The sequence below is a fragment of the Sus scrofa genome, chromosome 7, assembly GCF_054392235.1.
Source record: "Sus scrofa isolate SSC_HxYL_T2T_F1_AM1 chromosome 7, Sscrofa_HxYL_maternal_Yorkshire_Landrace_v2.0, whole genome shotgun sequence".
Classification (NCBI taxonomy): Eukaryota; Metazoa; Chordata; class Mammalia; order Artiodactyla; family Suidae; genus Sus; species Sus scrofa.
The window spans coordinates 83,497,677-83,510,640 of record NC_139389.1 but is presented as its reverse complement, the minus strand read 5'-3'; the positions used below and the strand labels follow the sequence as shown (position 1 = coordinate 83,510,640).

The window sequence follows — 12,964 nt, the reverse complement described above, 5'->3', positions numbered from 1 at the left end:
ATTATGCTGATGGGGCCTGTCCCATAGGATTGAGGGACAGTGGGGAAATCAGGTGAGTTACTGAGCCTGCACTGTCTGAAGGCCCCCAAACTTGGTGTTGTCACAATCTGTCTCTTGGAATGAGTCTAGAGGCAGAAGGTCAGAGCTCCTGCTCAGTAGGGGTGAAGGTGACCCTTTTGCTGCCACTGCTCAGCCCCTTCCACTGCATGACGAATGGTGGAGGAAATTCCCAGCAAGACGTGGCCCAGGCCTTGCAGCAGTGCGGAGGCCCATCGGAGGAGCTCCCTGAAGGGCAGAGACCGGAGGAAATCAGATGGGTGGGGAAACCTGGGGGCCCGTGGAGAGCTATCTGGGTAAGGGAGTGCAGGGGAGGGAATCACAGGGACTGGATAGGGATGGGGAGATGTGACATGTTGGTCTCTGACCTGAGTATTTTCTTTGGGCCGAGTCCTTGGATGTCACAACTCATGGAGTAGAGCCCGTAGAATGTGGCTTTGATGTTCAGGCTGCCAAAGAGGTCTCGGGGGTTTTGCTTGTATACGTCAAAGGTGATGCAGGCGATGTCCTGGCTGTGCTTGGGCTTCTCCCGGCCCAGGCCATATGACAGCACCCCACTCTGTTGCCAAAGCAGGGCAACGGACCCTCACATACTGACACCCACCACTAATCCCATCAGCACTGGGACAGACCCACCCTTGCCTGGACTGTTCATCTACTAGACAGAGTCCTTGACAACTCCTCACCTCTCCCATGCCCCTGCCCCCAAGATCAGGGTTAGGCGAGAGAAGAGCCTTGGAAGAGATATAAAGGGTCAGTGGCCTGGAGCAGCCCCAGTGAGGGTCTCTCACCTTCCTGGGCCTCCATTTCTGTCCCAACTCCAGCACCATCAGGCATGTGTCATCCTCCAACAGCTGGAAGAAGTCCTCGCTCTCCACCATGGTCCCGTCCTCCTCAAGCACCAGTGTTAACACTCCATTCAGCATCAGAGTCCCCAGCGCCTACCCGGAGGCCAGAAGGAGGAAGGAAGGGGCAGAGCTTTTCCCACGCCCCTCCCCTGTCCAGCTGCCCAGCACCCAACTCTCCTTCCTGGTGCTTTGCCATCCCTTCAAATGGTTCCAGCTCATGGTGTTCTTTAGTTGTTGGGGGTTGCTCACCCAGGGCTGTCCTTTTCCTGTTAGTTCCTGCTTTGCTCCTACCACGTCACTGTCATCTCTCCCAGCTTCCCTCCACGCCATGCCTACTGGTTTGGAATTGAAAAGCCAGCCAGTTTCTCTTGAATGGTTATAGGCATTATGCTGAAGGGGCTTGTCACAATGGAGTCTTATCTCTAGTGTCCCACCTTCCTCTCCCTAACCCTCACAGAGTTCTCCAGAACTCTTTCTGGAAAGATCTTTTTGAATCTCCACTAGTGTCAAATATCTGTGTATCAACAGCCCTAGGGGGGTAGTTGTATTATTGTTCCCTTTTTACAGATGAAGAAACTGAAGTTTTGATATGTTGAAAAACTTCCCAGGGTTTGACTCAAGGAAGCCACAGATTCAGGGTTTTGAATTTGATACAAATTGCCATTCCATACCGAGTTCTAAAATCCATCCCTCCAACTCTCCCTACTCCTTCCCCATCCCCAAAGAAAAGCCTGTTCCAAAAAAAAAAAAAAACAAAACAAAAAAAAGGCGAAGTGACCCAAACAGCAGAAACCATTGGGTTCACACCCCTGCTTTTAGCCCTCAGAGGGAGGGGCAGCCCTGTCAGCCCTTTCTGTTCCTTTTTGTTCTTTATCTCAGGCTCTCGTTCTTCATCAGCCCCTTGGCTGTCCCTGCATTTGGAACCCAGGGACTTGGCTCACTTGCCTTGTCTAGCAGTTCCTGGCGGGTGGCGGCTGTCAGGCCTTTCCGGGTGGTCCGCTTGTGATCACAGATACGGAAAGGTCGCTGGGGTGGTGGAGTGGAGGTCCAGACCTTACGGCCTAAGTCGGAGCTCATGTTGGATACTGACCTGGTAGGTGAGAAGAACGATCAAGGAGGAGTGAGGGGTTCAGTGAGTGTGGTGGGTTGATGGGGGTGGGGTAACTGGAGAGTTAGGAAGGTTGGGAGGGAGGGATCTAGATTTGCAGATTAAAGTAGCCTAGGGGAGTCCCCACTATGGCACAATGGGATCGATGATCAGCCTCTTGGGAGCTGGGATGCAGTTTCATCCTTCCCTGGCACAGTGGGTTAAGGATCCCTCAGTTGCCACAGCTGCGGTTTGGGTCTCAACCTTGACTCAGATCTAATCCCTAGTCTGGACGCTCCAGGGTGGCCAAAAAAAAAAAAAAAAAAAAGTATCCCAGGGAGAGAACTTGGAGTTGGGGTAGGGGTTGGTTCAGGAGCTGGACAGACCTTTTGCTGCAAGTGGGGGCAGGAAGGGGAAGGGGTACAAATTCCAGAGCTTCCTGGGGGCTGAGTGGAGTGTTGTGGCCCTGCCCGTATCCCTAGAGATGGAGAGTGAGAGGAGGGTTATAAATCACCTGAGCAGGCCGCTGGGGTTCAGGGCAGAGAGGTACTCCATGGTGGAGGGAAGGAGCCTAAGAGTGGCCCGTCCTGGGAGTTCTGGGCTGGGTGGTTCTGCACTGGTTGGAGCTGAGCGCTGGCGTTTTCTGTTACAGACCCGGGATTTCAGCCCCGGTGAGGTGGGGGATGAGTCAGTCAAGCCCGGACTCTGCCCCCACACCTGGCCAGTAAGAAGGGCAAAGTCCAAGGGGAGGGAGGAGGGGAAGGGCCGAGATCTGGCCCAGAGGGGCCTGGGAAAAGCCATGGAAGTTTGTGTGTGTCACTAGTGGTAGTGTGTGATGTGAGGGTTAAATGGGAACTATTCGAGAGGATGGATTGTGATCTCTGGTGTTTTTCTTTATATGGAGGGAATTTCTAGGGACAGTTTCTAGTTCCCAACCTGTGAAAGCTGCACTGGAGATTTGCTCTGTACGTGCTGCCACCTACTGAAAAAGCCATGAACTGCAACATCAGGAAAAGGGAGTCCCAGCAGAGGATGGGCGGGGCTTGGAGAAAATAGGTGAGGCAGTGCACCTGGGTGGGGTGTGAGGGGAAGATGAGTCCTGATCCATGGATCCAGAATTACTAGGATCCTATCTGGGACCCTGGCCTTCCTACTTTCCTGCTCTTCCCGCTGTGGTCTAGGGGAGGGGCTGGCTTTCAACATTTCTCTGGCTTCATTCTCCAGAACTGCCTGCTTCAGCCATGCTGGATTAGTCGTTCTCCCACCTTTTTCCTTTGGCCCCTTAATAGGCATGAAGGAAGTGTGGATGGGGGGGGGCGGGGAGAGGGGTTGCATCCTTTGATGGCGTCAGGACTTCAGCTTTCGGTATCCCATGCCCCATCTCTGATTTCAGCTGCAGTTGTGATGAACAGTTGTGTGGAAGCTCATACTCTCACTGTCAGTGAACAGCTCCCATGAGCATAAGTCTCTCTGCTTTCCTGCCGAGGAGCCTTGTCTGAAGCCATGGCAGCTCAAGTCCCCTGACAAGTACAGGCTGCAAGTATACAAGTGTATAAGGGCATTAATGCCTCTAGGATAAACCTCAAACAGTGGGGAATGCAAGCTGGGCATGAATGCCTCCATCTTCCGTCTTTCTAGAAGGTATGCTGTGCACTCAGAGGTTCCTGATGCCCACTAAAGGAACTCAATAACATGCTCTCATTGGCTTTCCTCTTCCTTCTCTTCCCCTGTTCCCTCACTTCTGCTTCCCGAGAGCTGACCTTCCAAAAATAGGATTACCTGTACCCACGCCCTCAACTCAGGCTCTGCTTTGGAGGAAACTCAAACTGAGACAAGACTCCCAAAGAGGCCCCGTTTGGCTTTTGACAAAAAGGCTGGAGCCTTTTTTCCCCTTCCCTCAATTTTATCAATCTACCAAATTTATTTATTTCCAAGTTTTGCCAGGCCTCTCTACCCGGAGAAGTCTTCTTTTCAGTATATCTCAACACTTCACCCTTTCCTTTTTCCTTGCTTTGTATCCTGGTGCAGCCCAGCAGTGTGGCCTCTTCATGGTTGTGTGTTAGGACCCCTCAACCAGGTTATAAACCCCTCATACCCCCATGCATCCACCATTCCCTCTCCCCTGGATTTAACCCCATGCTTTACACTGAAGGCTTTCACTGACAGCCCCCTGAGAGTTGTGAGGGCAGAATGACTGGGGCAGGGCCCAAGACAAGAGGAGTGCGTAGAAAGCTGAGGATAAAGGGGGGTAAGCAGGCTCAGGAGTCTGAAAACAGGCAAAGATAGAGCAGCTGGGGAAGTGAGTAGTTGGGTCACCTTCTCTGCTGAGTGCAGGCCAGGGAGGCCAGAGAGCCTAAAGGCTACAGGGTGGGAGGAAGGGGACCACAGCTGGGGGTGGGGAGGGAGGGGGGGTAAGTGTAGAAGCAGGACTCAAGGGCAAGATCTGCAGTGTCCCTACTCACCCACAAGACCAGGGAAATTTATCTGCACCCCTTCAGCTTATCCTGTTTCCTGGGGAGGCGGGCTCTCACACGCCTGGACGTGTTGGTGATGGGAAGGAGCTGGGTGAGGGAGGAAAGGCCCAAGAGGAGCCCCACCTCGTCCCTCCCTATTCTCACCTCACAGCAGCCAACCTGACGGGCCAGAACAGGAGCAGGCACCTCTCCCACTGCCACTTTGCCACTCAGCTCCCCCAGACCGCTTGAGGGCCCCCCACTCTTCTAGCTCCCTTCTGGGTAAGTAGATCAGCTCACAGGACTTTATGCTCCTCTACTCACTTTTGCCCTGAGGTATAAAGAACAGCTCAGTCAAAAGAGAGGCCAGACTAGAAGGGTGAAGGTGGAGGTAGTGACAGCCTGCAAGTCAGGACTGGGGAGGTTGGCTGACTGAGAGCAGGGGATCTGGGTTCCAAGAAGCTGTGTTGCAGTCTGGGCTGGGGTCCTCAAGGAAGAGACAGAAGGTCCCAGCCAGAGGAGAGGGCGGTGGAAGAGAAGTGAGGGAGGCACAGTCCCTTCTCACCCGGCTTCAGGCCTCACGTGGGCTTTGGCCCCACCACCTGAATGCGCCCTATGGCTCTTTCCAGACCCCGTGGGCGCAGAAGGATGCCGCTCTGCTACCGTCCCCCGGGAAATGAGACGCTGCTGAGCTGGAAGACCTCGCGGACCACAGGCACCGCCTTCCTGCTGCTAGCGGCGCTGCTGGGGCTGCCTGGCAATGGCTTCGTGGTGTGGAGCTTGGCGGGCTGGCGGCCGGCAGGGGGGCGACCACTGGCGGCCACGCTCGTGCTGCACCTGGCACTGGCAGACGGCGCGGTGCTGCTGCTCACGCCGTTCTTCGTGGCCTTCCTTACCGGGCAGGCCTGGCCGCTGGGCCAGGCGGGCTGCAAGGCCGTGTACTACGTGTGCACGCTCAGCATGTACGCCAGCGTGCTGCTCACCTCCCTGCTCAGCCTGCAGCGCTGCCTTGCCGTCACCCGCCCCTTCCTGGCACCCCGGCTGCGCAGCCCGGTCCTGGCCCGCCGCCTGCTGCTGGCCGTCTGGCTGGCCGCCCTGGTTCTCGCCATCCCGGCCGCCGTCTACCGCCACCTCTGGGCGGACCGCGTGTGCCAGCTGTGCCACCCGTCGCCTGCCCACGCCGCCGCCCACCTGAGCCTGGAGACCCTGACCGCCTTCGTGCTGCCCTTCGGGCTGGTGCTCTGCTGCTACGGTGTGACGCTGGCGCGGCTGTGGGGCGCCCGCTGGGGCGCCGGACGGCACGGGGCACGGGTGGGCCGCCTGGTGGGCGCCATCGTGCTGGCCTTTGGCTTGCTCTGGGCACCCTACCACGCCGTCAATGTGCTGCAGGCTGTCGCCGCGCTGGCTCCACCCGGAGGCACCTTTGCGAAGCTCGGCGGGGCGGGCCAGGCGGCACGAGCAGGAACTACGGCCCTGGCCTTCTTCAGCTCCAGCGTCAACCCGTTGCTCTACCTCTTCACTGCTGGGGATCTGCTGCCCAGGGCAGGTCCCCGCTTCCTCACGCGGCTCTTTGAAGGCTCCGGAGAGGCCCGAGGGGGCGGCCGCTCTCGGGAAGGGACTCTGGAGCTCCGAGCTACCCCTCGGCTCAAAGTGGTGGGGCAGGGTCATGGCAATGGAGACCCAGGGGGCGGGGCGGAGAAGGACAGTCAGGGATGGGACCCTTGACGTCGACCCTACAACCGGACCTGCTCTTCCTATCCCCTTGCATCTGCCTCCTAGAACCCAGGGAACCACACTGGTGGGTTTGGGGTCCTTCTCCGACCACAGTTTGGGATCTGTCTGGGCAGAAGTATTATATATCCGGGGCAGGCTCAGCTTCCTCCAAATTGAGGCACTGCGAATGGTGATGGTCCATGTAAAAGAATGTCACGCACCTGCAGGCTGGCATGTGCCCAGGTGCCAGGACTGCTTACTTGTTGCCAAAAGCTACTGTGAAATACACTGGGTGGCCATAATGTGATGGCTTAAGCATGCTCCCCCTAGTGGTTCATCATACCTGAGTGATACCTGAGTGAAGCCACCTCATTCCCTGCTGGGTCAGGCCAGGGATGGGCAAGGCCAGCCTTCAGTGGCATCTTGACGTGTCCTCCCCAGCCCAGGTGGCCTGGTACCCCCAAGCTAACCCATATAACCACTCTGGAAATAAAGGGAGAAAGAGGAAGGAAAGTTAATGAATGGCAATTGTATAAGGGGTGGTGATGGGCTTGATTCTCTGGGGTCTGTAAGAGACCGGCCGAGGGGACACTGGCTCTGGAAGGAGAAAGTCAATCTGTGGAGTCTAAAAGGAAGGTTTTCCTGTTGGTCATGTGGTTGATACAGGGGCCATGGGAGTCTGAGACTTTACCCTCTTCTCTAAATCCAATGCTCCCTGCAATGGTCACCTGGCTCAAAAAGGGGCCCAGGAGCAGACACTCACTCACCCAGGGGCATGGGGAATGGTGTGGATATCTGGAGGACAGGGAGAATTTTTCAGGGAGGTGCCACTTCTCCTTTCTCTCTTTTCCTTTTCTGCCAAGTCTTAACTCCTCCCAAGACCACTAGCTGTTCCTCACCTCTCCCAGTGCTTCTCAGCCCCTGTCTTTTGGAATCTCTCTATCTTTATTATTTTTTTTACTTTGTTGTTGTTGTTGTTGTTGCCATTTCTTGGGCCGCTCCCGCGGCATATGGAGATTCCCAGGCTAGGGGGTGAATCGGAGCTGTAGCCACCGGCCTACGCCAGAGCCACAGCAACGCGGGATCCGAGCCGCGTCTGCAACCTACACCACAGCTCACGGCAACGCCGGATCGTTAACCCACTGAACAAGGGCAGGGACCGAACCCGCAACCTCATGGTTCCTAGTCGGATTCGTTAACCACTGCGCCACGACGGGAACTCCAGGAATCTCTCTATCTTTAGGTCTCAAAATTGTTCTGGATCCTGATACTTTGGGGTTTGGGGATGTAGGATGGGGTCCTTTCCACTGGGGTGACTCATCCCCCTTTCAGCTCATCCTTATTGCCCAGGATGTCCTAGTTTTATCACGGAAACTCTCTTGTCCCACCCCCTCAGTCCTTGGCAAACGTAGATGTTTGGTTACCTGAGTGTCACTCTGACCATCCCCCAGCTTCTGCTTTAGTGACTGTTCACACCACCACCCATGCAAAGACAGAGAGAGAGAGAGAGAGAGTGCACTCACGTGAAGGAAATCTAGTCCTCAGGCCACAAAGCTGGGGTTAGGGTGGAGCTCTGGATTTGGGGGGGCAGAGAGTATGCTTAGGGTCTCTAGTCAGGTGGAAGAGGAATGGCCACTGAGGGGGATGGAGGTGGGGAGCAGCTTGGCAGATAAAGCAAAGACAACCCAGTTCCTGTCAGAAGCAACCTCTGGTTGACACTGGCTATGAGCAGGAAGCTTCTATCCCCAAACACCGACTTCAGGGGCTCTTCCTGTCCTCACGCACCGAGGCAGAGTCTCCCTAGCTTCTGCTATGCATTCCCCATCCCACACACCCTCTGTGGTCAGAAAGCCCTTCCTCAACTCTGCCTTCAGTTCTTGCTGCGGTTTCAGCCCATTTCTTTTCATCATATCCTCTCCCTGATAGCTGCCGGGCCAACTCTGCTATGGCTTTTGTCAAATCAGGAAAGGTGGGGGCACTGCAAAGGGTAAGGGACCTCCACGACCACCATGACCTTCAGTATCTTTCCTGAGACGTGGCAGAGTTCGAAGGGAAGCAGGAAGGCTCCTGGCCAGAGTGAAGGAAAGATTTTGGGTCCTTAGCTTCTGCAGGAGAGTTCAAGAAGAGAAGACTGCCTTCCTTCCAGGGAGGCGGAAGAGTCTGGGGGCCTGTTTCCCTTTCCACATTCCTGGTTTCCCCTCTTGGCAGGGCGGGCATAAGGCATCACTCCCCTGACTCCCTCGTGCCTGCTCCCTGTGCTGAGCCCCTGCTTCCTCTGTATGTTTAAGGTGGACTGAACAGTCAGCTGTGGAAAGATAGGAAGGAGGTGGTGCTGACTTCCCTGCCCAGCGCTGAGACCTGAAGTCAAAATTCATGTGGCAGAGTAGCCATATGGTCAAGCACAAGGCACATGCATGGTTTGGGAAGGGAGGGAACTGCCATTCTGTGTGATACTGGAAAGACCCTTTGGACTTTTGCTTCTACCGAGGAGAAGGGAGATTGACCTTGAATGGAACTAGTCCTTTTAAATGAGGGGAGGGATCAGAGGGTGCAGGCCTAGAAACCCCAGTCATGGCTTGAACCCAAGCCAAAGACAGATTGCTGTCCTCTTCAAGGACAAGTCATGATGTCACCTGACCCAAACCCAGAATCTAGCCATACCACCAACCTACTCTTCCTATTAATCTAAAAATCAACATCGTAAACAGAAAATGTACAGATACCTGACATTCTGACCTATCAATCTAAGCCCATTTCCCCTCTCTGGCTTCCTTTCCTCTTTTTCCTGTGTGACACAATTTACTATTCTGTTCATTTCTCCAGTCCAGACCTGCATCTGAGGCCACACCCAGCCTAACCCCTCCCTCACCCCTCTTTCCTCTCTCCCTGCCCCTTCCTGGGCTCTTTTCTCTTGGCCCAACCCCTGAGGAGTCCTCCTTCTTGTTGGGCTCTTCTGGAACACTGTCACCCCCCTCCCATGAAAGGAGGAGGTAGGAGTTTCAGCCCCACCCTCAGGAAGATGTGTCGTCTCCCTCCCCTGCTCCGTGGTACTTCCTCTCTGGCTGACTTAGCTGACAAAACCCAGACCCTGGGCCAGAACCCCAGCACTGGGACAGTGCTTATCTGGGAATAAGCTACACCACTCGGCCCTCACCCTAGGATTGACACCAGCTTCCAACCAGTGCCTGGCAAAGCCTGTAAGTAAGTATCCTGGGAGGAGGGCGGATGGCCAGGGGGTGGGCAACCATCAGAAAACATCTAAAGGAATATCCAAAGAAAGTCTGACCAGGAGTTCCTGTTGTGGCTCAGTGGCAGTGAAACTGACTAGTATCCATGAGGATGTGTGTTTGATCCCTGGCCTTGCTCCGTGGATTAAGGATCTGGCATTGCTGTGGCTGTGGCGTAGGCCGGCAGCTGCAGCTCTGATTCAACCCCTACCTGGGAACTTCCATATGCTACAGATGCAGCCCTAAAAAAAAAAAAAAAAAAAAAAAAAAAAAAAAAAAAAAGCAAAGAAAGTCTGATCACTGGTAAAAAAGACTGAGTCCTCCCCATCCTTGTTATTCTTGGTGGACCCTGGGCATATCTGGAGCGAGTGGGTAGGTGAATGGAAGAAGTCAGAGGGACTGAGGGGGCAAAGGGCCTTTTGAGGGGGAAAGGAGCTAGCCTTTTGAGGGGTGCAGCATTGGTAAGGAAAGCCCAAAGTTCGGAGCTGGACTTCAGGGTCTCCAAAGGGAGGGAGGCTGAAGGGTCTGGAAATACTGCTTCTGCTATTGAGTATATTTTGCAATTGGGTCTGTGGGCAGGAAGGGGCCCTGTTAGGAAATTAGTCTTTCTACTCAGCCAGATTCACTTAAGACAGGTCAGTTGGCAGTGATGAAAGCAGTATACTGCAGAGATGCATCTGATGCTGCTGATCTTGGAAACAGACTAAAGTACCCAGGCTAGGCGTGTCCAGGGTGTCAGGAAGCCCTTGGTCCCTTCCTTCAAGTATGTGTCCGCCCTCACTCTCCAGGTCCTTGCAATGGCCATGAACACTACATCTCCTGCGGCATCCTCCTCACCACCTGTCATGTTCATCTCTCTGCTGGCTATCATTCCACTGTCAGTGGCACTGGCTGTGGGGCTTCCTGGCAACAGCTTTGTGGTATGGAGCATCCTGGCAAAGATGCGAAAGCGCTCTGTCACTGCCCTGTTGGTGCTGCATTTGGCCCTGGCAGACTTGGCCGTATTGCTCACTGCCCCCTTCTTCCTTCACTCTGTGGCCCAAGGCAACTGGACTTTTGGACTGGCTGGCTGCCGCCTGTTCCACTATATCTGTGGAGTCAGCATGTATGCCAGCGTCCTGCTCATCACAGCCATGAGTCTGGACCGCTCGCTGGCAGTGGCACGCCCCTTTGTATCCCAGAAGCTGCGCACCAAAGCAGTGGCCTGGCGGGTGCTGGCAGGCATCTGGGTGGCGTCTGTTCTCCTGGCCACGCCGGTCATCGTATACCGCAAGGTGATCTTGAAACAGAACAACAGGAGCCTGGTCTGCCTCCCTATGTACCCCAGCGAAGGACATAGGGCCTTCCATCTCTTCTTCGAGGTCATCACCGGCTTCCTGCTGCCCTTCCTGGCCGTGGTGGCCAGTTACTCCGACATTGGGCGCAGGCTGCGGACCCGGCGCTTCCGCCGCAGCCGCCGCATGGGCCGCCTGGTGGTGCTCATCATTCTGGCCTTCGCAGCCTTTTGGCTGCCCTATCACGTGGTGAACCTGGCCGAGGCGGTCCGCGCGCTGACTGGCAAGGCCTCGGGGGCCGGGGCGGTGGGGAAGGGGCTGTGGCTGGCCCGCCAAGTGTTCATTACGTTGGCCTTCCTGAGCAGCAGCGTGAACCCCGTGCTGTACGCGTGCGCTGGCGGCGGCCTGCTGCGCTCGGCTGGTGTGGGCTTCGTCGCCAAGCTGTTGGAGGGCACCGGCTCCGAGGCATCCAGCACCCGCCGCGGCGGCACCCTGGGCCAGACGGTGAGGGGCGACGTCGCCTCTCCGGAGCCTGGCCCCACCGAGAGCCTCACTGTCTCTACCAACCCTCTCGAGTGAAACGGACTCAATCAACAAAGACTGCGGGGTGGTGGCGAGGGTGGTGGCCGAGGAAGGACGCTCCCTTTCCTTCTGGGGGAATGCCTCCCCGCCTGGCGGGCCTGACCCAATTCTTTAAACTCCCCTTACCCTAGGATGCGGGTGGGGGGTGGAGCGGAAGAGAGGGAGGGGAGGAGCAAGTCAGGGCAGAATGAGAAGCTGCACTCCCCCCACCCCGCCCCCGCGCGGGCAGCTTTACAGTTAAAACTCAGGTCTGAAATTGGGTCAACCTTGTGCGTGGGTTATGTGTATTATGGGGGGTTGGGGTGCTTCTGGTTGCCCTTATGGGGGTCCTTCTCAGTAGTTGAGAGGCACATCCTTTAGTTTCTCGTGATTTTCAATTTGGGAAGAGACACAAAGACAAAGACATCAGACTGTCTTCCCTCTCCCGTTCTGAGGCAGGTGGTCTGCAGCTCCTACTTAGAACAACACAAGTCTGCAGACCCTTGAAGGGGCTGGCCAAGGAAGACACCCCCCCACCCCCACCCCCATGTGGTCTCATCATTCCAGTCTCCCTGACTCATCCGGCCTTCTGAGAACACTTAGCACTGTTGGGAGGTGTCTACCTTGAAGACTCTGATAGGTATCCTTATTAGCAGGACTCCACCTTCCTGAGTAATCTTTGTCCCCTCAGTGGGAGATGTCCTAGGGCTGGCCTTCCTTTTTTCTTTCTGCCAAGGAGGCCTCCCTTGAGAACCAAGTCATCAGGTCTCATTCCCTAGAATTCTGTGCATCAGCATTCTGCCAGCCCCTAAAACATTCTCTGGTGTAGGTTCAAGAGTTGAGGGCCCTCTGTGATGTGGTCACCCTCTAGGAAATGAAGATTTGCAAAAATGAGACAGATGAATCATTCTTCCTGAGGGATGACTGTTGTCTTACAAAAACCTTGGCTCTGTTCTGACAGCATTTTAGGAAGACAGAGCAGTAGTATCTCTCCCATAAAAAAGAAAGAACAACTAGGAGAAAAGCCAAAGGTCCATGTGCAACACCTGCAACAAACCTAGGGTGTCAAGATATCTCCTGTGGACCCCAAAATATGAGCAAGTGAGAATAAGCCATGGACGCTTCAAGACCTATGTAACATCAGCATCAGTACAGAAGGATGCAGAAGGAAGCAAGGGACTTTGTAGCAACTTGGATGGACCTAGACATTATCGTACTAAGCAAAGTAAGTCAGAAAGGGAAAGACAAATACCATATGATATTACTTATATGTGGATAAATCAACATAGCAATGAATCTATGAAAGTCAACATATCTACGAAACAAAAAGACTCACGGATATAGAGAAGAGACTTGTGGTTCTGAGGGGGAGGGGGACAGGGGAGAGAAGTATTGGGAGTTTGGGATTAGTGGATGCAAACTAGTATATAAAGGATGGATAAACAACAAGACCCTATTGTATAGCACTATATTCGATGTCCTGTGATAAACCAAAATGGAAAAGAATATAAATATATGTAAAATTGAGTCACTTTGCTGTTCAGCAGAAATATGATATTGCAAATCTACTATACTTCAATAAAGTTAAAAAAAATAAAAAAAAACAAAAAAGGAAGTAAGGGGACATCTGAGGGACCTGAGAACAGGAGACCCCCAAACTGTTTACAGGTCCTTGCTAGAAAGCATGATGAGTCAATCTGAGAACAGCAGCTGAAATGGGGAGGGACCTAATAGAGTATTTCCC

The 12,964-nt window shown here is 54.4% G+C and overlaps 3 protein-coding genes across 4 annotated transcripts; 2 read left to right on the top strand and 1 right to left on the bottom strand.

Annotated features, from left to right (window-relative positions):
* Positions 1-82: 82 nt before the first annotated feature.
* Positions 83-2,605, bottom strand: CIDEB (cell death inducing DFFA like effector b). The gene is given in 5 exon segments (NM_001112688.1): positions 83-285; positions 426-616; positions 849-998; positions 1,851-1,995; positions 2,507-2,605. Coding segments are annotated over 5 exon segments (660 nt in total). The 5' UTR covers positions 2,548-2,605; the 3' UTR covers positions 83-152.
* A 302-nt stretch (positions 2,606-2,907) lies between these two features.
* On the top strand, positions 2,908-6,676 carry LTB4R2 (leukotriene B4 receptor 2). The gene is made up of 4 exons (XM_001927733.7): positions 2,908-3,048; positions 3,386-3,633; positions 4,618-4,727; positions 5,075-6,676. The coding sequence occupies exon 4, from the start codon at positions 5,094-5,096 to the stop codon at positions 6,168-6,170; it is 1,077 nt and encodes a 358-aa protein (XP_001927768.3). The 5' UTR covers positions 2,908-3,048; positions 3,386-3,633; positions 4,618-4,727; positions 5,075-5,093; the 3' UTR covers positions 6,171-6,676.
* A 126-nt stretch (positions 6,677-6,802) lies between these two features.
* Positions 6,803-12,823, top strand: LTB4R (leukotriene B4 receptor). Of its 2 annotated transcripts, none has more exons than XM_013978181.3 (2): positions 6,803-9,355; positions 10,174-12,823. In XM_013978181.3, exon 2 carries the CDS (start codon positions 10,183-10,185, stop codon positions 11,236-11,238), a length of 1,056 nt encoding a protein of 351 aa, XP_013833635.1. In that variant the 5' UTR covers positions 6,803-9,355; positions 10,174-10,182; the 3' UTR covers positions 11,239-12,823. The 2 variants fall into 2 exon arrangements, with proteins under 2 accessions (XP_013833635.1, XP_005666307.2); XM_005666250.4 differs by having other exon boundaries at positions 7,243-9,359.
* Positions 12,824-12,964: the final 141 nt, after the last annotated feature.

Excerpts from the sequence above, each read along its gene's own strand:
- LTB4R2 (XM_001927733.7), top strand. The coding sequence starts at position 5,094 with ATGCCGCTCTGCTACCGTCCCCCGGGAAATGAGACGCTGCTGAGCTGG.
- LTB4R (XM_013978181.3), top strand. The coding sequence starts at position 10,183 with ATGGCCATGAACACTACATCTCCTGCGGCATCCTCCTCACCACCTGTC.